The sequence below is a fragment of the Parasteatoda tepidariorum genome, chromosome 4 (assembly GCF_043381705.1).
Source record: "Parasteatoda tepidariorum isolate YZ-2023 chromosome 4, CAS_Ptep_4.0, whole genome shotgun sequence".
Lineage (NCBI taxonomy): Eukaryota > Metazoa > Arthropoda > Arachnida > Araneae > Theridiidae > Parasteatoda > Parasteatoda tepidariorum.
In genome coordinates, this window is record NC_092207.1 from 4,368,894 (window position 1) to 4,392,686 (window position 23,793).

Genomic DNA, 23,793 nt, shown 5'->3' on the forward strand with positions numbered 1-23,793 from the left:
TTGATCGTTCTCTGGTTCAGGTCAAAATAACGATCTGCGTATGAATGAATGGATGTAGGAATGGGTCAACCCTATAAGTAGGTGTGTGACGTATGTATGTGGGAGATTTCGAATTCTTGGCCATAGATGGTGCTACTAGAAAACAAGAACAATCGCCCCCCACCCCTCTGCCTTAATGGCCTACGACAACAACAACAAAAATCTAGACAACAATTTTAGGTAAAAGGCAAACGAGAAAAAAAACATTTTCATGGGAAGACCAGGGACCACCCCGGGCTGTTGTGTCAACCAAATAGAAGACAATTCCATACACTTAATTATTGTTAAGACGCATTTCCAAAATAGCCCGTTATAGGGCTAAGAAAGTATTATTATTAAAGTATTAAAAGACTTAAAATAAGGTTTTTAGATATTGTATTATTATTTTTAATGGAAATTTTAACTTTCTGTAGAATCCGTTTGGTAGTTTTTAAAAAGAAGCAATTTTATAAGTACTTGTTTTACAGACGATTTTGCGATGAATAAGTTGCTTGGGGCTGATATTACACAAGCAAGATTCTAGCAGTTTTGGACCCCCTCCTCAAAATAAAAGAATAACAAATCCCTTCCCATGTTAACGTAAAAAAAGTCTCAACACTCCCTTCATCTTTTGCTTTAACTTTGACTGTAAAAGATATAATTTTGAAAAAAAAACAACAACAATATTTCATCAAATTTGAAGTATTACTGCGTTCAAAACTCTTGATTTCTGAAACTCTTTGGAGAATATTTTTTAACTTTGCATTTCTCCCGAATTCAATTCTTTTGTTTCAAAATTTTGGTAACATGTATTTACTTTTTTTTTTATCGAAAAAAAAAATCTAAGTTAGGAAGTTTTTGTATGCATTGTTCATACCCTTCTTACCCTCTGGTCAGCAAAAATATGCAAATCATAAAACTACTCTCCCTTTAGATGCTTTTAGATTCGAAACGGAAATTTAATACGGTAGGGTTCATCCTCGAAATGTGTTGAATCATTTGATTGAAATGGGATTGAGAAACAACAAAACTAAATCCATTGCTTGTTGAAGGTTGGAGGTATTCAATTAATCGCCTCTCAACTTCATTATGCTACCTTCGATAATGAAGCAGGCTCGGTCTCGCCTTCATTTGTAGTGATTCGTTAGATTTCGATTTATTATAACTTAAATAGCAATTTTTGATTTTTAAGGCAGATTTTTTTTTTCTTCATTTCCGACGATGATTATAAAATATATATAGTGAGACCTGCCGCTACAGAGCAGCCGGTATACACTTACAGGAATGCAAATATGCCTATTATCCGACAAACATTGAAATTTCCAATTTTTATTCTGTTTTTTTTTTTTAAAAGGTGCCAATGCTGCAAATGCTTCATCAAACTGTAGCCTGGATAAATTTTGCATTCAAACCGATTTTACAAGTTAAGAAAGTTTTGATCTGGACCATTTAAAAGTTTTTTTTTTTGTAACTTTTTAGAACAAAGTTTCCTTACATAGTTGAAGATATTAAAAATTCTGTTTTCGTAAGCAAATCACTTATGTTTTTACATATTCGAAATATTCATAACTGAAAATATTTTTAGATCTGCTTATTTGGAAGCATTAGAAACTAAAAATATTTATATTTTTGCGCATTTAGAAACATTAGAAATTAAAAATATTCATGTTTTTGTACTTAGACGTATTTGGGAACAATTAAAACAAAAAACAATCTTACCTTTGCTCATTTATTACATAAACTTTGCCAACTAATAATATTACATAACTTGCAAACTATATTACATAAACTTAAAAAACTAATACTATTTTTACTCATGTGTCATTGGAACATTAAAATCATTATTAGTTCTGAGTATTGGAAAACATTGGAAACTTAAAAGTTTTATACTTTAGCGTTTTTGGAAATATTCTAAATGAAAAAATATATTCTCTGTAACTTATTTGGAAACATTGGAAGCTAAAAATATTTATTTATTTCCCGTATTTGGAAACATTGGAAATTTAAAATATTTATAGTTTTGCGAATTAGGAAGCATATTTTATATTTCTGAAACCTTCCAAGGTTTCTGAAATATAAAATAAGAAATAAAATAATAATTAAAATAAAAATTAAAACATAAATTTAATATATAAACTAAAATATAAATTAAAGTTAATTAAACTAAAAAATTAAAATATAAATAAAAATTAATTAAACTGAAAATTTGTATGCGTTTGCACTTTAATAAACTTTGAAATTAATAATATTTTTACTCTTGTGTTATTGGAAACATTGAATGTAAAAATATTTGTACTTTTAAGCAATTTGCAACATTGGAACAAAAGAATAAAAATATCTTTGAATAATTGAAAAAATTGTAACTACGAATATTATTACTTTTGAATATTTCAAAACAATGGAAATCAAAACTTTTTATACTTTTGCATATTTGGAGACATTGGAAACTAAAAATTTTTATTCTTTTATTCTTATGGCGTATCTAAAAATGTTTGAAACTAAGAAAACTTGTAATTTGAGTATATAGAAACATAAGACACAAAAACATTTTTTTCCTTTGTGTTTTTGGAAACAATTTAAATTATACTTCTGAATTGAAATTTATACTTTAAGATACATTGGGAAATAAAAAATATTTATTATTTCTTTCGCGTATTTGAAAGTACTGGAAAGGAAAAACATTTATTTTTTGCACAATTGGATACAGTGGAAGTTTAAAATATTTATACGTAGCGTATTTGAGGACATTTGAAACTAAAAATGTTTTATATTTTTACGCACTTGAAAACATTCTAAACAAAAAAGTTTAGCTTTTTTTTACGCATTTGAAAACACTAAAAACAAGAAATAAAAATAATATCGGCAAGATTTGGGTAATAAATAAATATTGTAACATTAATGTCCGTAGTGCATTTTTCTTTCTTTTGTTATTTCGACTTCCATAAGTTCTATTTTGTTCTGTTTATGATAATCGTTTAAAAGAACAATGCTCTTTCACCTAAAGTTATGATTATCAATTTCGGAGCGTGTATCCATCCTTCCTTCCTCTTAAATATGTATCATCATCTTCCGAAGTTTTATTAGGTATCAAGAGAAAATCTCTTTCATTCTAAATAAAGGTTTCATTCTAGGTCATCTCTTTCCCGGATATTTTTGAAGATGAGCAGATGAAATAAAATGATGTTCTTTAATCGAATATTTTCCATTTTTTTTTTTTACATTTATGAAACAGGGTCTTTGTTCATATTTCGCCGCTCTAATCACAAATTCTGTAAAATAAAATTTTTTTATTCCAAATACCATATTTATTGAATAAAAATATGATGTATTTCGGAGCACTTCTGATTGATTTCCTGCCTTTGTTTTCCTCCAATACTGTTAAAATATAGGATGATACAAATATAGGATGATATAAATATATAAATGTGTGTGGTATAATAATATAAATGGGGAAATAAGTTAAAATTAGTTTTCATAATTTGTACCAATTGCGCACTATTCCTGTAAAATGCGTCAGAATAAAAAAAAATGACATGGTGCTTCTAATTTCTACAAAACGTGAAATTAAAAAAAAAAAATGCAAAATAACTTCTTTTTTTTCTTACAACAAACGATTCCAGAAATGACGACAGCTCAAAATCGTTTTTAACTGTTTAATTGAAAAACTTTTGTTTTCGGGACAATTGTCCATCCACTCTTTCGGGATATAAAATAAATAGAATTTTATAACAACACGTATTTTGTGTGCAGCAAAATTTTAAAAATTCTTACAACAATATTTGAAAGCTAATGTACAATAACTAGAAGAAGAAAAAAAGATATCATCCAGAATAACTTATAATCTAATGATTTGATTTTCATTCATTAAGATGCAACGATAATGGTTTAAAGGACGCACTTAAACATTCAAAGGTCAAAATCTGCCCCCCCCCCTTTTCAGTTTTCCGACATAACGACATAAGCGTAACGTGAGGGGGCACACCTTTTGTTTTTAGAAAACTGTTTGTCTATTTCAAGTTTCATAAATATATTTATATATAAATTTATATATAATAATAAATAAAAAATAAATATGCATAGATACATAAAACTTTAAAAAAAAAACGAATCGTTTTCTAAAAACAAAATGCGTGACCCCTTCACTCTACGTCTATGGGGAACGATTTGGCATACATGAAAACATTGAAAACTAATAGTTATACTTTAACGCAATTGAAAACATTGGGAAATAAAAATATATATCCTTTTATTGTATTTGAAAGCATTGGAAAATAAAAATATTAATTTTTCTATTTATTTTATTTTTATTTATTTATTTATTTATTTATTTGCGCATTTAAATACACTGGATCTAAGTTTTTTCAGTTTTTTGAAAGAAAAATCTCTTCAAAAAACTGATAGGGACATTCCCCTAAATTTAAACAAGCCCCCTCCATTTCATCTAACAACAAAAATAAAATAAAATGTAAAATTTTTATTTAAACAAGCCCTAATGCAGTAAGTGCTAAAATCTGCAATGTACTACGTCACAGAACAATTCATGTCCAAGAAGCGATTAAAATTTTATTCGCTGTCAATATTTTTGTTTATAGTCAATAGTTGCTGTCAATAGTTTTTGTCAATAGTTGCAATAGTTGCGTATGAATGCCTTGTCTAGGCATTCATACGCAGTTTTATTAAAAATTAATTAATGTTTATTTTTCTTTCATTTTGGTTTGCGAAACAATTTATTAGTCTTTTAAAAAATGGGAATAATTTAACTAGCCCGAGATGTGTGTTTATTTTTTAATAATACTCGCAGATCACTTGCGATTTTTTAATATTAAAATATATGGTCAAGTCGCAATGTAGATCCGATAGTTAGAGAATCGAAACAAGAAAAAGTCGCGAGAAATAATAAAGCAGTTGGAAAGTTTCCAAAAAAGTCGCATTTTTGAATTTTAATTTCTTAAGAATTATTCAAGCGATATCGTATTCATTTTGAATTTCGCCATTTATAATTAAATAGTTAAAATATGTGAGAAAAAAATTGTATACTTTACAATTCAGAATTTTTTCGACCATTATTAAATGAAATATAAAATAATTAATAATTATTAAAAAAATTATTTTTATATGGGATTATCATTAGATAAATGAATTTTATAATTGTGTTCAAAAAGTTTTCAATTCTCTTTAAAAAAAAAAAAAAGTTCATTCAATATGACGAAATACGCCCAAATATTGACACTATGAGGTTCAAATTTTCGAATGTTCTCCTTGATTACTGAACAATTAGGACCATATTTTTCAAATTTACTTTATTTTATAACAGGCTTTGAATAGCCGAACAATCAATGTTCAACTCCGTAGCCTTGCATTTTGAACCCAAACCCAGAACAAAACAGAAGACAAGGAAACTCCTTGATCCTCCATTGGTACAAAAAGCCTTCCTGGGAGGACTTTTTAAGGGGAACTCACCCGCATTTGCTTTACGTGGAGAGGAAAACCACGAAAACCTCCCATGGTTAGCTCCACGGCAAAGGGAGCTCTAACTCATGATCCGTCTACCACTGAGGATATTTTACGTCAACACTGTGGTCAGTGCTAGTAGGGACAGCTAGTTTTTGTATTTTTGTCAAAGATCCAAATGCTACCAAAAAAAAAAATTAGTTTATGCTGAGAAAGTTCGTTTTGTTGTCGGTTGAAGTATTTTTGAATGATAAAATTTCAAAGATATTGATTTCTTATTTTTCTTATTTTAAGGACTATTCTAGCAATTTCGTTCAAGTTTAAAAATTTACCAGTTAAAAATTACACAGTCTGAAATTAAATAAATAATTCCACATCTGAAAAATCAAAACTTTATTAAATAAAATATTATAAAGTAATAAATATATATGAGAAATAATTTTTTAAGTGAAATTATCTTTGGATAAAAAAGAAATTCATAATTGTGTGCAAAATATTTTTTGATTTTCTTAAATAGTTCCAGAGATAAGGCAAAATAGACCAAAATCGAAATTAACATGAATTGACATGCCTCTACTCTCGACTAAATTACTTTTACCATATTTTCCCGAAATTATTTTGCCATATTTTCTTACATTTTTATTTCGTGTACCATTAATATAAATATGGCACCAGATTTATATTATGGGTACCATATTTGCTACTCCTTATATTTTCATTGACAAAAATCAGAAACCAAAAAAGGTAGTTTCTAAAAAGGAAGTGAACCTTGTTGTGTGTAACCTATAGTAAGCACATATTAATTAGCACATTTGAGGACAACGTTTTAAACCTATAAAATTAGTACTTAGGTTGTGAAAATCCGTTCATTAGAACAAACGTTAATCAGGGTGAAGATCCACTCTGTAACAAGCTTTTGTTCGCCAGAAATTAGATTAACGAAACATAATTGAACAGAGCTGTTTCACCTTCGCTGATCTTATTTGTAGGATTGGCGATTAAAGGAAGCTGATCGTGGATGGGTGAAAGAATTAAGGTCGAATCGTGCTTTAATGGCTAATACAACTGATGGGTGAAATGATTACTGATTTACATAAAATAAACATCAGGAAATAAAAAAAAAAACAATAATCTTTTTACAGAAGAACTTACTATTTTAAAATCTAAACTTTTTAAACATCCAAGCACGTGCGGTTAGTTGTCTCAGCAATCACCATAAATATTACTGTTTAAATAAAGGTTGGTTCAAAACAATTATTCGCGGTAAAGGGTGTAGTTTGTCTACAATGGGTCATTCCAGTTTTGGAAATGACAAGTAACAAATTCGATCTTTGATAAATGTTGCTATAAAAATCTGAAATCGGTATTTACGAGTTTATCAATTAGGAAGCATCCGTAATTTCGCGTTCTTACTACAGAGATTGAGAAATACACGGAATATAATTTTATTGCGGCTATTTACTGCCATTTTCAGTTAACCATCAATAGAGCTATTTTTTTCCTAGTGATGTTATGTTAAATTATTCTTGTGACTAAAATTGATTTATAAATAGAAATTTCTTTAACTTATTCGTTATCATGACGCTCGAATACCCCATCTGGGGAAAAGTCTCCATGTCTTGACCTTTCCGCTTCTCTCTCCTTTTCTTNTATATATGTGTGAAACCGACGGGTAACAGCCCGACCCAATTTAAGGTTCACGATTACTAAAGTTCAACTCCATAGCCTTGTTGAAACTAATTCAAAAGACAAGGGAGCTCCTGGATCAAGTATTAGGAGAAATTTGTCTTCGTGGAGGACTTTTTGATGGAACTAACCAGCATTTACGTTAAAGTTTGAGGAAAACCACGAAAGCCTCCCATGGTTAATCTGCAAATAAACTCGATAAAAAAAATGATCAAATGCACGAATACCTAACTCACAATACAGAAAATAGCTTCCCAGTGTTCCTCTCTTCTAAATGCCCGTTAACCTTAACTGTTATCCTCATTTTTAATAACAAAGCAAATACCTTCATTGTTACTTTTTTTTAATATATATATATATTTTATAAGTCACCAGCATTAGGCCGCAAACACCATAGAATAAAAGATAGCTTTTCATAGCCTTATAAAAGGTTAAAACACGTACTTACTACCTTCATCGATGTGTCAGCAAATGATCATATTATCGAACCAGCAGATAAATGAACAAATGTATAAGCTAATAGACGAATTAGCAAATCAATGAATGTTTAGGTCATGATACTAACGAAATAATTAATTAGTGAGTTAGCATTTTAGCAATTTTTTGTAAAAAATGAACCAGTATGTTAGCGAACCAGCAAGTCAATCAAAGAAACAATGAAGGTCTGGAATGATGAATCAATTAAATAATGAATGAGCTAATCAAAAAGAGCAAATTAACGAATCATTAATTAAATAGATTAGTGAACAAATGACGAAATTTATGAATCATCGAGTTTGAATAACCGTAAAACAATAAATGCTCAAATCAATGTGTTAATGAATCCACAAATGAACAAATAAGTACTTCAACAATTCACTATTCCAATAATACAATAACTAGCATAAATAATTGAATAGCTGAATCAGTGAATAAGCTAATCAGAAAAAAGTCAGCGAAAGAATGAATTCTTTAGTCAATGAATGAGTATATCAATGAACAAATCAAATAAACTGTAAATCAATGCCCGAAAGAATCAACTAATCAAAAAGCATAGGATGGAGGAATCTTTGAGTCAATAAATCAGGTAAAATGTGACTCACTGAAACAGGGAATCAAAAAATTATTTACTTTTCCATTCGCTGATACGCTTATGTATTAACTCTTCGTCTCAGTGATCGATTGATTCGCTGAATCACAGTTTCAATGATTGAATAATTGTTTCTCTCATTCAATGATTTTCTTATTCGTTGATTCGTTATTTCATGCTAATTAGTTTATTCACTTATTTGTTGATTCCATGATTATTAATTCGCTAATTAATCGATTCTTTAACACTCTGATTCATTGCCCCGCTTATTTATCACTTCAGTCATTCATTTATTGATTAATTTATTCACTGATTCATTGGTTTCCTGATTCATTAATTACATAAATGCGATGATTTCTTGATGTATTGATTATTTTAAATATTGATTCATTGATTTTGTAATTTATTGACTCATAGTTTTATCAATTTCCACATTTATTGATTCGTTTATATGTTCATTCAATAATAAGTTGATCCCTTGATTTACTAATTTTCTCCTTATTTAAATCATTCTCTTATGTATGCGAAAAATTTTCCTACAGGGCAGATTTATTGCTTTGCTTATTTATTAGTTCACTTATTGATTTAGTCATGAATTTATTGATTAATTTATTCACTGATTAATTGATTTTATAGTTTATTGAATATTTCATTGACTAATACATTGATTATTGTACTAATAGAAATTTATTGATTATTGTAATAACTGATTCGTTCTTTTCATGATTTATTGATTCACTGATTAATCAATTGGCTCATCTCTTGATACGCTTATCAGTTGATTCATTCATAAGTTGACCCTCTGATTTGCTCCTTATTTGATTCGGTATGTCATATTTATAAAAACTTCAAAGCAGAATGACAACAAAAAAAGAAGAAGAAACTGTGGTTACAAAAGGAAAAAATTCTTATTTATGATCTCATGGTTAAAAAGTGATCTTGCATGAAGAAAGTGAGTCTAAAGATCAAAATCTGTGTCACAGAGGTGAAGACCCTTTTTGCAATGAACATTCTTCCAGAAAACCTCAGGTTTAAGCTCCTTTACCCCCTTTAAATATATGGGTTGAAAACACTCACTACAGATACGCACCCAAAGAGTGATGAAATTATTAATTGGACCTACTCTTTTTTTTTGGTCCCTCCACAACAGTGATGGACCTTCAGGGCAAAAACTGTCGCAATCACTTCTGTATGGGAAAATGAAGGTATTCGATGTAGCAATCTCGTTTAGGGTTTTCTTTCTCTCTCTTTTACTGAGGAAAGGTGCCCTTCAAGAATAAAGTAATATTTTCTATGAAAAAACTTTTGACACTAGCAGGTGCTTACAGATTGCTATTTTCTCTTTTTGATGAAGTAGATAACACTTACGTTATATGTGTATACTGCAAACAAGATATTGTATTTTATTTATAATTTATAACCGTCGTTGAGCAGCCGACCCAATTTTCGGGTTCATGACAACTAATGTTCAACTCTGTAACCTTGTAATTTTGAACCCAATCCAGAAGACAAAAGAACTCCAGGATAAAGTATTGGGAGAAATTTTGCCTTTCATGGAGGACTGCTTAATGGAACTAAACCCACATTTGCGTTACATGGAGATGAAAACCACGAAAACCTCCCACGGTTAGACTCACGGTAAAGGGAGTCTAACCCATGATCCGTCTACCACTGAGGAAACTCACGTCAGGACTTTCACGTCAGCACTGTGGTCGGTGCTAGCAGGATGCGGATTTGTATCGACCAGCCATCGCTGAGATTCGAACCCGGTTCACCTCATTGGAAGGCGAAAGCTCTATCCCCTGAGCCATCGCGGCTCAAAACATTGTATATATGTTAATGCTAAAATGTAGAAATCAGTTATTCTAAAGATTATCTAGGGTGATCAGTTGAAGTGCCAAAAAATTGTTTAATTTCTTAAATTATTTAGGTGCTCTGCAATGCAAACAACCTAGATAATCTGTACAATACCTACAAAGCACTCGTTAAAGACAAAATAAGATTTTTACCAGAGCTCGCCTTAATTAACATAATGTTATTTATTTAGTTTTCGCTACCTAAAAAATCAAGTGACTATAATCAAACAATCAACAGATGAGTTGATAAAATCAATCATAAATCACTGAATTCTGATACAAAGTATCAAATTATTTAAAATATTATTACAATTATGGAAATTAACATTGTTACATTTATTTATTTTACCATATCTTATGAATCATGTCAGTAAATACAATTAAATAATCAACAAATTAGTTAATAGAATGGGAGAAACAAACTTTTGAACATTAGCAAAAACCGTTAATGCGCACATTAACTAGATAAATTGTAGATGAGTCTTTATTCTGCACTTTAACGTATTATCCTATTTGTACTGCAGATTAAAATATTAATGTGCATATTAACTGCTTTCGAGCTATACATACAGTTAATACATATATACAGTTAATTCCCTATAACTCGAAATATAATATCTCGATTACTATTATAATTCGATTTTTTTATGATTTACCTATCATTTTATTTTCATGATAATTATCATCGATTAATAATTTTTTTTTTAAATTCTTAATTTCTCAAGAGGACTTTATTTTTTTCATTGCTGAAAACTTTTTAAAGTTTTTACTATAGAGATTCAAACAAATTCTGAGTTTTCACTAAACAAGCGATGAAAATACATTTGTTAAACCATGTTACGTTTAGGATTCTTGACATCGCATCACCAAGCGGAGGAAAACCCAATTTCAACAGAGAGATGTGCAAAGCATTCTTAATTTTCTAGTAATTTAAACTTAATTTCGTTATATTAAATAATAAGAACTGATTTACGGTAGATCTTTCTGATTTTTTATCATATGGTCAATTTAAGAACATAATTATTTTTTATGTGAAGGCTACCATTGTGAACCGGAAAATTGTTTACTTTACAAGGGTACTCAGCCCCCCCCCCCTCGGTGTCGCTCACCAACTCCCAGAACTGCTTACTCAGTTCATTTCCGATCGCTTTGCGATCTGAACTCTTACGCTACGCTCGCTCTTCACACATTCCTTGCATGAAGTCTCCGTCATTGCTAACTGTCGCATACATTGAAAAAGTACAATATTTTTATTTAAAACAACACCAGAAAAACTAATTTTATTTTTTGAATGAACTAATGAAAATAAAATAAAATAATGAAAACATCGTTTATAATATGATTTTATATTTCATTTTATCATTATCCATATAATTTTTAAAAAAAATATTTAATTAGAACATACTAACTTTTCTTTTAAACATAATGAATTCGAAATATGAATTTATTCTTTACCTGGACCAAGTAACTCCATGCCTGTTTTTTATTGTTCGGCAAACCACGGAACTACTTATGCAGTTCATTTAAGATCGCTTTGTGATCCGAGTTCGCTTTACTCGGTATTTCCGCCTTGATCTTGTTAATGCGCTAGGTTTTTACACTTTAATGCCTTTAAAAAATAGTATTAATTAGATTAGACGTCATCCTGCTTGCTATCGCTCATCATTCGAAAACTTTCCGAAATAGCGATGGCGGCAGTAGTAACTATTTTTAATATTGAGATAATAGCCATTATACAATTCTAAACAATAGACTTTTTTCCACTCAAACAATAAAAAGATCTGAAAAACACCTTGTCAGATTTGCAAGCGATTTACATGATTACTCATGATTTACAAATCGATTGGTTCCTGTAGAATAACCCTGAATAAATTTTACTACATCAATTTCATTCATAATTTTTTTTTTTTTTAAATTAGTTGAAAGATATAAAACGTTTGCAAAAATGAGTCTGCAATTGTTTGCCAAAAAATTATTTATGTATTTCCCTCACTTTAAAATATGAGTATGTATTTTAAAATATAAAAAAAAAGAAAAGGAAAAATAAAATTTGGATAAAAACTACCGACAAACAAGTTAAAATTGACGTCCTATATCAAACGAAAAATAAAATATTTTTAAACATATTACAATGTATTAATGTCAGATGCATAAAAAAAAAGCTTGATTGGTGACTGACGCTTCGTTATTTTCCTCGTAAGAGCAATCGCTAAGTTCTAGAATCATACCAAAAATAATAAAATTTCATAAGATTGGTCCACTTATTTTTAGTCTTAGATTACAGCTCCTATTTAAAATAATAGAATAATTGAAAGTTTTAACATTAAAACGTTTCATACTTTATTTATTTTTTTAATAAAACTTTACGTGATCCAAAATATTAGAATATTTCAATCTAAACACTATAATTCATACAAAATGAAGGAAAAAAAGTTACCTGATATTTCGTAGCTTTGCTCTTAACTTTGATCACTGCATATAAACAATCTTGAATGAATAAAAAAGTTTTTGGCAGTCTTTTTCGTCCATTTTACCCCAAATAGACTTAATGTTTAATGCTCTCAACTAATTAAGCATCATTTGAAGGATTTTTTTCTTGTGGGTATTTTCTTTACTGCCCCCATAAATTTAAAATTGGATTAAGGTCCGTTGTAATGCTGAATTGATCCAGCCATATTATAGTTCATTTTAATATATAGCATGTTAAATCTTGTTGGAAAATAAAAACATCCTCAAACAAGTCTTATTCTGACGATAGAATCGTATAAGGCATCGTGTTATATTTCAGAATTAATTCCTTTTTTGATGATGCATATTCTTCCAAGAATATTAACCCTCATGCAGTTCCATCACACTAGCTTCAGATTTTACCGAACGCTTTATGGACTCTATATAAAATGCATCTTATTTCATTCTTCAAACTCGAACGCCTTGATTGCTGTAAAACACACTAAAAGTACTTTCATCACCAAAAAATATTGTTTTCTAATCCTCCAAATTCCATAACAATATTAATTTGCACCATCTTATTCTTAAAAACTTTGGTTTTTCTGGCATAAGTGAATTTGTTCTTGTAACACGAGATTGAAGCTGGAATATATATGAAGATGCCTTAATAACGCCTTCTTTTGAAGATGCCTTCTTTTTTCTTTCCATTTCTGACAAATTACAATTATTATACACACCTGAATCAATTTTCTGTCATCTTTGGCCGAAGTTTTCGGCTAGCATTCCAACGATTATTTCTAAAATTTCCATTCTTTCGGAGTAGTTAAAGATTCTGCAAACGCTTGATTGAGAACAACTCAAACAGTTGGCTATATGTTGTTAATTATTACCTTCATGATGTAAGTCATTAACTCGTGGTTTTATTGATTCTGGAATAACACGTAAATGTCTCCTTTTATAACAAATTCCAAGCATAAAACTCAGAAAGAAATAAAAGCCTTTAAAATTATCGTCTGCAACTAATTTGAAATTTCATAAGCTTCTCTTCAATTATTAAAATCAAATATCATCATAAAATATTTTAATAGTTTGAACCAATTAAAATAAATATTTTATAATTCTGAGATCTGACGATAATTTTTTTAATTATTATCTTTTTTTTTTTTTTAAAGTATGAGCAAGTGCGAAGCTAGTATCGTCGTTAGATTGGAAATGTATTACTCATAGAAATATCGTTTGCTTTTAAAAATGCTTACAAATTTTGTGTTTCATTTTGATTTTTGTATTTCATTTGAAGAAAAAAGATTACTTTAATATTTTGAATAAGATAGGGGACCCAATGTATTTGAGGGACGGAATGAAATTATAGTCACAATTTTCTAAATTTCACACGTAAAGAAAAAAAATCTTAAATGAGCTAAATACCTGCAAAAGATTAATTACTTTCATTTCATTCTTTTTTATAACTTTCAAGAATTTAAATGAATAATAATTCGGGAAAATGTTCTCGATTTGACTGAAACATTGAGGAGGACTTTTAGAGATTTCTAAATATGTGAATCAGAATTCTCGTCTAGAACAAATAATATGGATCCGAAGTTTATCAAGAATAATTTTACCTTCTGAGACCTATAGTCCAGTATATTGGATTACATTTAATACGATTTTTTCATGTAACAAAACTAATATTTTAATTTCTTTTTTCATTTGCATGCCATCACTAAGGGATTTTAAATGTGAAAATATAATTGTCCGGAAATTTTTTTAATTACAATGAAAAACAATTCGAAGTAAAAAATTTGATTCAAATAACCTTTTTGACAATTTTATGAAACGTAAATATCTTATCATTCAAATCTAGGGGATTTTGCTTCCTGACCGAAATGTGAAGAAATACAGTCTAAAAATATCCTACGTTATGCAGATAAATATTGGAAATAAAAATTTATCACTTTTTATTTAATAAATAAAGTTAACTAAAAAATTCAATTAAATTTAACGAATAAATTTTTTTTTTAATATAAAATATTTTATCGCATTTAGGAGTTTACTATCTAAGCTAAATGGTTCTAAGTAAAAAGTGCCAATTCTGCAATTATTTCAAGTTCGGGTCTTAGGAGGTTAATACTTATTAAGTTTAATGCAAGCTTTCCGTTTAATGCAATAATTTTCGACAGTATATTATTTAATTTAATAATAATTAATATAAACTATAAGGTAGTCATCGAAGTTTGTTACTTTTACATCAAGCCAAATTACTTAATTCTATATCAATCTTGCAAAATAATAGAAAATAGCGATTTAAGAGCTAAGTTTTATTAAACTTGAAAGTAATTTTTTTAACATAATTACTATATATATGAATTCTTATAAATCTTTTATATAGAAAGATAGTTTCGTATTATTCAATTGCTTGTTTTAAGAGTTTTGATAAATACCTTTCTTTTAAGTTAACGATACCAAAAAATTGTAACATCCTCCAAATCAGCTTCTATTAGTTTTAAGAGTAATAAAATTAAATTTCAAAAAAAATCTGTAAACCGTCAAATGTGTTGTCTCAAATTACTTATTCAAAACCACAAATCGCATAACTACATTGTTTTAAAGTGTTGAGGAAATAGATATTGAAGTTCCAAAAATTATCAAGTATTATTTCTGCTGTGCAATAAAAAATCACTGGAAGCTATAGAAAATTCAAAATTGAGGTTTTAATATATTAGGCATATTGACATATTGCAAAAAAAAAAGTATTAAAAATTGTCAAATTAATATTGAAAATTAGATATTTTGCAAACCTGAGCCACTCCATCCTTTTTATACAAATAAATAAATAAAAAATTTATTCTTTCCTCAATTTAAAATATTTTTTTAGAAAAAAGAACTATATTTTTTGTCCTTTGGGGGGAAAAGGGGATGAAGTCCGTTAACTTATCGTAAAAAAGAAAATACATAAATAAACAAAAAAAAATTAGGATCTAATTTTTAAAAGCTTTGCACTCTAAGTAAAAATTTAATACTCTAGCTAGCCAGATAGTGGTCAAAATTTCGATGAGAACATGGGGTTCAATTCTGTGAGAAACGGTGAGGAAAATAATGAAACTCCTGTTGAAGTTTCAGTTAACAAAGACACAGATGAGCACTATTTAAAATTTAAGCACAGTAGGTCAGAAAGTGGCCAAAATTTTTATTTGACTTCGTGACAATCGTGTTTTTTTAACAATCAAAATCGATTCGAACCAACACTCTTAAAGTAGTAGGAATTTTGATTTATAACTGATTCATTTTAGCGATAAAATAACGTCTAATTCTGCTAGCAACAATCAGAAAATGATTCACAATTATACTGTCATCGGACATTAGACGTCAATCAAAATCTGAGCATATATGCTCAGATTTTGATAGTACTATCTATACTATATTGATATACTATCTATGATAGTATTTGATTTGGATAGTACTATCCGAAAAGAGGCCGGAATCTCGATTGCAATATTTAAACACTAAAGCCAAGAAAGCAAGTTAATAAAAACGTAGTAATTAATAAAAGGAACATTTTGACGGAAAAGTTCGGGAGCAGACCTGCTTGGTTGGATGGTAGAGTAGAGGGCATCATTAGATAGATGTTCGAGAAAAACCCGGTCATCATATTCGATTTCACTTTCCCGGTCCTATAAATTGGCCCCTTACCTGGCCTTCAAAACACCTTAAAGGCCCCAGCTCAATAGACGGTCTCTGAAATTCAAAATTAAAGCAGTAAAAAAGCTGTCCTAATCGAAAGCCACAAAACTAGGACACTTAGAAAGTACTCACGAAAAAAGAATATATCCACAGGGGGGCGGGGGCTAATTTTCGTTGCTGATCACGTAACGTCGCCAAATTTTTCAGTAATGCTTATGCAACGGAGAAAGTTATCGGCCTCTCTGTACGGGAACAATACATAATGTTAATATAATAGAGCTTATGCAATAAAATGATTTGTCTTTCTATGTGTAGAAAAAAAAACTATGTAATTATCGTCCATAAAAAAAAGACTATAAATACAGTTGTAAAAAAATTAACTCAAGATAATAGTAGGTAAGCGTATGGGCCTCCTTTACACTCTACAAAATGTTAATGAGAACCCCCGCCCAAAAGAAACTGAGAATGCAAAATGAAACTATAATTTTGTGTTGATTAACTTGCGCGACAAAACGAAAACATCCTTAGTAGTAGAATGAGTTTAAATTATTTATTTTGGTTTAGTGAGTTTTAACAGAAGTTACACACTTTTTATTTGCGCACACTCTACGCCAAATAAACAAAAAGATCACCCTAAATAAATTTTGATCGGATCTTCATGTCTATAGGACTCCATCTTAATGGTTTGAGAGGACGACCTCAAATATGGTAACTAATTAGCGCAGACGATATTTTAAATTACGAAATCAGACACAACGTACTTTTTTTCCCTGACGGATTGGGATTTCTGACCCCCGAAATACGCATCATCAAACTAGGAAATATGGTCGTCCAAAATGGTATGGTCAGAGGAGAGGACGTTAAATCTGTCGGGTCACAAAATCCTCCATGTTCCCATAACTAATTATACCTCTGGGAGAACTGGATAGGATCGTTCTCTAGTTCAGGTCAAAATTGGTGTGCCGCAGAAGTCTTAATTGTTTGCCATAGATGGAATTGCATCCGTCAGTGCTTTAATAGCCTATGACAACAACATAAAGTACCTCAAATTTCCAAGCTCTCTCTCTTGACAAAAATATAGCAATCGTTTTTGCCGGATTGCGATTACTCTTCAGATTTCGATGGTCGAATCAACCAATAAAAAAAAAAAAATAATTAGGGATGGTTCATGTTTGTGTTGGATTTCGTAACTCTACTAAGGGTTAGCAAAAACTAATTAGCTTATTTGGGGTCATCCCCGGAACCTTTAAGATTGGCTCTTCATTCGTAAAAATATAATTATTAGAACAAAAATTCAAGGTGCTGAATTTTTTCTTCAGTTCATTAAATCTCTTTCCAGACGGATATAATCGCTCTGCTACACAGAAGATTATTAATAGAAAAATTGTAGCTAAAGACATTCTTAGTACTGTTTTTAAGTTCCTTAGAACAGAAAACACTTTTTAAAAACCACCCCTTTAAAAAAGAAGCACCTTTAAGGGCTTTAAAAAAACGAAAATAAGCATTTTTAAAAACGCTACGCACCATGTTATTTACACAATTTCTTTTGATGTACTGTTAATATTTCCTTTCAAAAATTGGCTATTAAGTTGTGTGCAGTAACAATTTATTCCGCTGTATGCTTATTTGAAACTAAATATCAAAGCTAAGTCAATAAGTATGGCAGTTAGAAGCATAGGTTTCTGTAATACTTCTACATGTTAGTTTCACTTAATTTTATTTTAGGTAATTTAAGCGCCGTAAATTTTTACCCATTTTCATTAAAAAATTTGCCATAATGCTTCTTGAGATTAAATAAGTTTATAGTAAAAATTTATTATAACCTATATTGTCTCGTGTAATTGAAAAAACTAAACAAGTGCTTCATGAAAAATTTTGAGAAAAATGGCAGAACAAGTAATTTCCTTCTATTGATACAAATACTAAAGTAGAATTTCAAAAAATTGATCAAACAATTTTTTTTTAATTGCAGAAATTGTAAAATTGAGATTTATTAACATACTATATATAAAATCTCAATTTTAAATTTTTTGTTCGTTACTTTGATTTTTCTATAGCACTGTATAGTTTGTCTAAAGTAAGAACTCCCCTAGCCATTCACCTGGACCCATGGAAGTGACTATAGTAACGAAGCATAATTATTTAAAGTAGGGGTGTGGGGTCATTGTTTAAGACAGGTTTGGGCTCGTGTCTGCGAGAAAGTGGGAACCTTTTTCTTTGGTCTATTGTGCTACCACTAGAGTGAAGAGAAGTTACCCTCTCTGAAATGCACTATTCTTGTTTCCATAGCAGCAGACAGCCTCAGACTTCGTGGCGGGGTAAGTTCTTGCCATAGACAAACTGTAGTATGTATGTATAGTGTCTAATTGGTACGCCTTCATCAGTAGAATGGCAATCAAAATAGGGAAATGCCAGTAGTCAATTCTTCAGAAGAAAGTTAAGTGTGTAGGGCTTCAGCTGTAAATATTGCATCCTACTTTCTTTATTAACAATTATATAATTTTTTTTTTCTGATTTAGACATTTCATTTTTAATTTATGAAATTGCATGAGCATAGGTAATTTTTATTCCCAACATATTAAACAGGTTTAAAACAAGTTTTTAAAACCTAAAAACCATGCCAAGAACTGCATGTGAAATAGGTTTTTTGCAAGTCAAATATGTTTTAAATATTGCAAATTTTAAAAATAAATACACAAAACTTTACTAATTTTAAAGACCAGTACTAAAGTAATTTTCATTAATGCATTAATATGCAATAGATTGGGTGTAATATTTTTTGCTACTAAAGAACCTTAATTGAATATGCTTTTTAAATTACCAATTTGAATAATAAATATTGTATTAATTTTTATATATTTGTAACAGAATTTAAATTTGATGATAATTCTTTTTAGAAATTTAAAGATTATTCATAGAATATACAAAAATTAAGAGAATTTTGGGGTACAATGCAATCATGTAATGCCTATAGTTGCCACAAACTCCCATGATAATAGCATTTAAAATTCATAAAATATAGTGCACTTGCTTTTCAAAAAAATTCAACAGTTTCATTACAATGAAATAGGTTCTAAATGCTGGAAAATAGCAATTAACAATTCTTTATTCAATAAATTTAATTTACAAGATTGCCATTTAATGATAACTACATGCAGAAAACATCAATGCAGTAACTTATATTAAAATTACTTAATCATAAAATTTATAATGCTCATTGAATACTTAATCATAAAATTTATAATGCTTAATTTATAATGTTTTGAACAGTGAATTAAATATCAAAAGAATTTATAACAATTTGATAAGCATATTAATAATGATATAAAGTAAATTTAGATGAAACTTGTAAAAGCAATTCAAATTAAAAAGTTCTGAAACAAACAATCCTCAAAGAACACTACCTGTAGAAGATAAGATCACAAATATGACTTTTCTACTTTTATAAGAATTTTGACAAATAAATTCAGAAAATGAAACTTTGTATACAGAACTGCCATGCATAATTTTTTGTAACATACATAGTACAAAGAAAAAGCTATTTTTAAGCCAGTATTGAAGGAATTTATTTTGCATATAGTTTTGCATGGAATGAAATGTACGGTAGATTAAGTAGGAAAATACAGAAAAAATGTCGATTTTAAAAATAACTTGAATGACAATAATTTGTATTTTAAAGTAGATTTTTTTAAGCAATTTAAAAACAATATTAGTAAGACTAGTTTTGTCTGGCAGAGACTATTTTTCAAATTTTTGCAAGATCTTTGGTATATCAAGTATTTTCTACCATACATGTCATAAAATTTGAAATATATATATTTTTTTAAAGAAAAGTTAATCTTGTATTATGAGTATTTCCATGTTGCATTAAAATACTTAACATTTAATTAAAAATAATAATTTAAAAGTTTGAGACTGCTGCAAAATTGCTGCCAAAACATCCATTTAAAATACAATTATAAACATGTCTTTATTATTTTTTCAGAACAAATTTTGAAATAATTTCATTGTTGAAGACAGGAAACAAATCTGTGCTTTTTAAAATACTTTGCCATTAGATAATATATATATATATTAAAAAAAAAATAAAAGAACTAAAAATTTATTGTCAAAGTTCTCCATAATTTTCAACCTAAGACAAACTCATCAATAAAACAATTATGTATTACATAACATATTAATTTCATTTATAAAACTAAGAGAAAAATATTAAGTACCTATTGTAGAGTAATATAAATTAACTTAATAACATAAAAATGAAATAGCAAATAACTAAGTCATTATTTTTATGGAAAAGCAATTTATAACTGCTTTAATATTTTATATAACAATACAAACATATAAGCAACACTGATATATTAAAATTATTTGAAGTAGAAGAATAAATATTCAGTTACAATCTGACTGTTACTATCACTCCATTTTATTTTTTAAAAACATTGATTCAAATTATTAAAAAGTTAGAAATGAAAAAATTAGCTTTACTTTTCAAGAGAATAAGTGTAGTGAAAGTAAAAGTTATAAACCACTCTAAAGTACCTATTAAAAAAAATTAAAAAGTTTTATAAACAAGTTTATATAACATTTTAAAATACAATAATTTGCATTACAAACAGAAAAACTTTTATTTACTATCAGAAAGAGATGTTTAAAGAATTTTTTTTCGAAAAAAGTAATATTGCCTAGTAGCTTAATTCATTACTTAACAGTTATCCATGCAAAAAAATTTGCAAAACATTTTAAAATAACATTACTGATTAATTGTAAGTGGTTTATATAATCTTTTAACTAATTGAATTGGTGCAAAACGTTCACTAACAGTGATTTAATTTTGTCCATTCCAGTAGCAAAGAAGCAACAACAATACAAATTTAGCTTCTCAGAAAAATTAATACTCATCAGGGGTCTGTCCAGGCCGAATTTACTACCGTTTAGCAGTACCTTCAAAAATTCAACTTTAGGAAAAACGGTAGTTTCACAAATTCAATTTTAGGAAAAAGGGTAGGTTTTACAAAATACTTTTTCTTAAAATTTTATTTTTGTATCCCTTAAACAACGATAAATCCATATTTTTGTGTTGATTTTTTCTAATATAATCTTTAATTTTTCACAAATTATGTCTAAATTTTCACAAAATAGGTACCTCTCAGAAAAACCTAGACACACCCCTGCTCATCCATTAGCAAGATAACAGACAAAAATATTAGAATACAAAATTGAGGTGTCCTTTAGATTAGAAACTGCATCTTGGAGTTTTTACTGTTCTTAAAAACTTCTATTTTCTATCGCTTTGACCTTGATTTCTTATTAAAAAATCACTCAAATAAGATGGACACACAAATATAAATTTTTAATGACAATTATAAATTTTTTTGCCTAAAAATGATCTTAAAGTGTTAAGAATGATGGTAGCATTTAATAAGATTAAGGAGTACTGCAAAATGATGTGCAGATTCAAAACAATATTAGTCTTATGAAACCGAATTTATGAAGTCACCATAAGAAAAACCTGATTTTAAAATTATAAAAGAAATGTAGAATATTACACACATTGCATATTTTTTCTTTCATCATTAAGATTTTTCTATGTTTCATTTCAAAAATAAAATTCACCAGGGTCAAATAAAAAACTAGCTAACACATTGTTGACACAGCTTGGCAATTGTCAGCAAGTTTTGCCTGATACCAGGCTAAAGAATAAGTACGGGGAAACAAAACAAAGATGTAATTTTGGTTACAGTGAAGAACTGGATGCATCTTGATTTGGACATAGAATTGAATTGAAAATATAATTTTAGGTTATTCTTTATTAAACTATTAAAATTTCCTCTGAAAAAACTTAGTCGATAAAATAATTTTCCAAACACTAACTTCAGCCAACCGAGCATTTTGCAAAGGGCCCGAATATTCGTAACATCCTTAATTTTCATTTAATATCTTGGCTAAAAAAAAAGAAGAGCTAATTTAAATCAAAAATTCGTGTTTATAAAGTAAGAATTTTTCTACACCCTGGTTAGAGTTGGGAGTCTTAAAATTTCACAAAAAAAAATTCTTCGTGGATAAAATAATTTTCCAAACATTACGAATATTTCGTAAAGAGGCCAAATGCCGAATATTCGTTACACCTTTAACTTTCATTCATTATCTCAGTTTTTTAAAAAAAGAGCTGATTTAAAGCAAAAATTCATACTTATAAAATAAATACAGGTTTTTTCTACACCCTGGTTAAAGTAGGGAGTTAACCATAAGAATTTGTGACAATATGACAAACATTAACTGATGTTATATAAATTATTTGAATGGAAACCATAGAGAAGCATCAAAATAAAAGTGCTCCAAAACCTAAAGTCCTCTTCATACTCTCCCAGTAAAACCTCTTCCAACCTTCACGGGTATTATCTAATTCAGTCTTTGGTACTCCTACTTGAGTGACAATCACCTCAGTACAGTCCAACTTCTGATTGATATCAATCACAACATCCGAGAAGTGTCCTTCAGGCCAGGATTTGAACCTCCATTTCTGTTGTATTGTTTTATTAGGAACCAGTTTCACAAAATGGCCATGGACATTTCCATCAAAAAACTCAAACTTGCCATCGACTTCGGGTTCGAGGACACAATTCCCTTGGGTGAATGCCTGAACCAACTCCTTAACCGTCAGAGCTCGGTAGAATTCATCGGCGGTGCATTTAAAAGTTTCGGTTGTTTGCAGCTCACCGGTTTCCATTGGTTTCGTCGTTTTTGGGGACTTCACAGAGATCGCTTCGTTGTTGTTAGATTTTTTCACAACTTTCTTTTCGTCAGACGCAGCGGAACTATCTTTGGTGGGTAAGATGAGACCCTGAGAAAATTCTTCCTTCAAGCAGTTGATGTACTTAGCCAATTTCTCCCTTATAATCTCAGCTCCGTTTGTTCGCATGACATCTTTCAAGATATCGGACTCGGAACCGGTGGTTTCAAGTTGCACAGTGATATCTACATCTTTAACATCGTGGTGTTCTTCGCTCAAATTGGGTACTTCAACGGTGCCTTTGACGGTAGATTCACCATTCACGAGACTACCAGACCACTTTAGAGTTAATACCCATTCATAGAAGAAAATGAGTTTAGCTTTGCGATTATTCACCACTGCATCACCCTCGCATTTTGACAATTCGGTTATCTCGCACTTGCCGAAATCGGTTTCAATCTTAATTCCTTCGAGAAGCTCTTTTAATTTATCTTTGGACCAGTGCGATGCATTTTTTTCCGTCCAGTGCCAATTATTTACATTTTTTGCATCAGGCCTTTCTTCAACCAACCATCGTGGGTCTCCTTCTCCCCATTTAGCCATACTCGATAGTTAAAAAAGTTAGCAAATTACTAAGTAAACGATTTAAATACCTCAGAATTTATATGAAGACACTCTTACGAAAGAAAAATTAACTTTTATCTTTCGAAAAACGCGATGAACAAGAAATAAATAACAAAACCCGGCTTAAGAGCAGAATTCTAGAGAAAATACGTTGCCATACCATTCTAGAAAGTTCTTTTTAATGTTTCAATTACGATTCTATCGATGAATGTATAGTAAAAGTAATGTATTTC

The 23,793-nt window shown here is 29.3% G+C and overlaps 1 protein-coding gene across 1 annotated transcript; it reads right to left on the reverse strand.

Annotated features, from left to right (window-relative positions):
• Positions 1-19,294: 19,294 nt before the first annotated feature.
• LOC107448307 (activator of 90 kDa heat shock protein ATPase homolog 1) lies at positions 19,295-23,739 on the reverse strand. Its single transcript, XM_016063450.3, has one exon. The coding sequence runs from the start codon at positions 23,537-23,539 to the stop codon at positions 22,526-22,528; it is 1,014 nt and encodes a 337-aa protein (XP_015918936.1). The 5' UTR covers positions 23,540-23,739; the 3' UTR covers positions 19,295-22,525.
• Between the last annotated feature and the right edge of the window lie 54 nt (positions 23,740-23,793).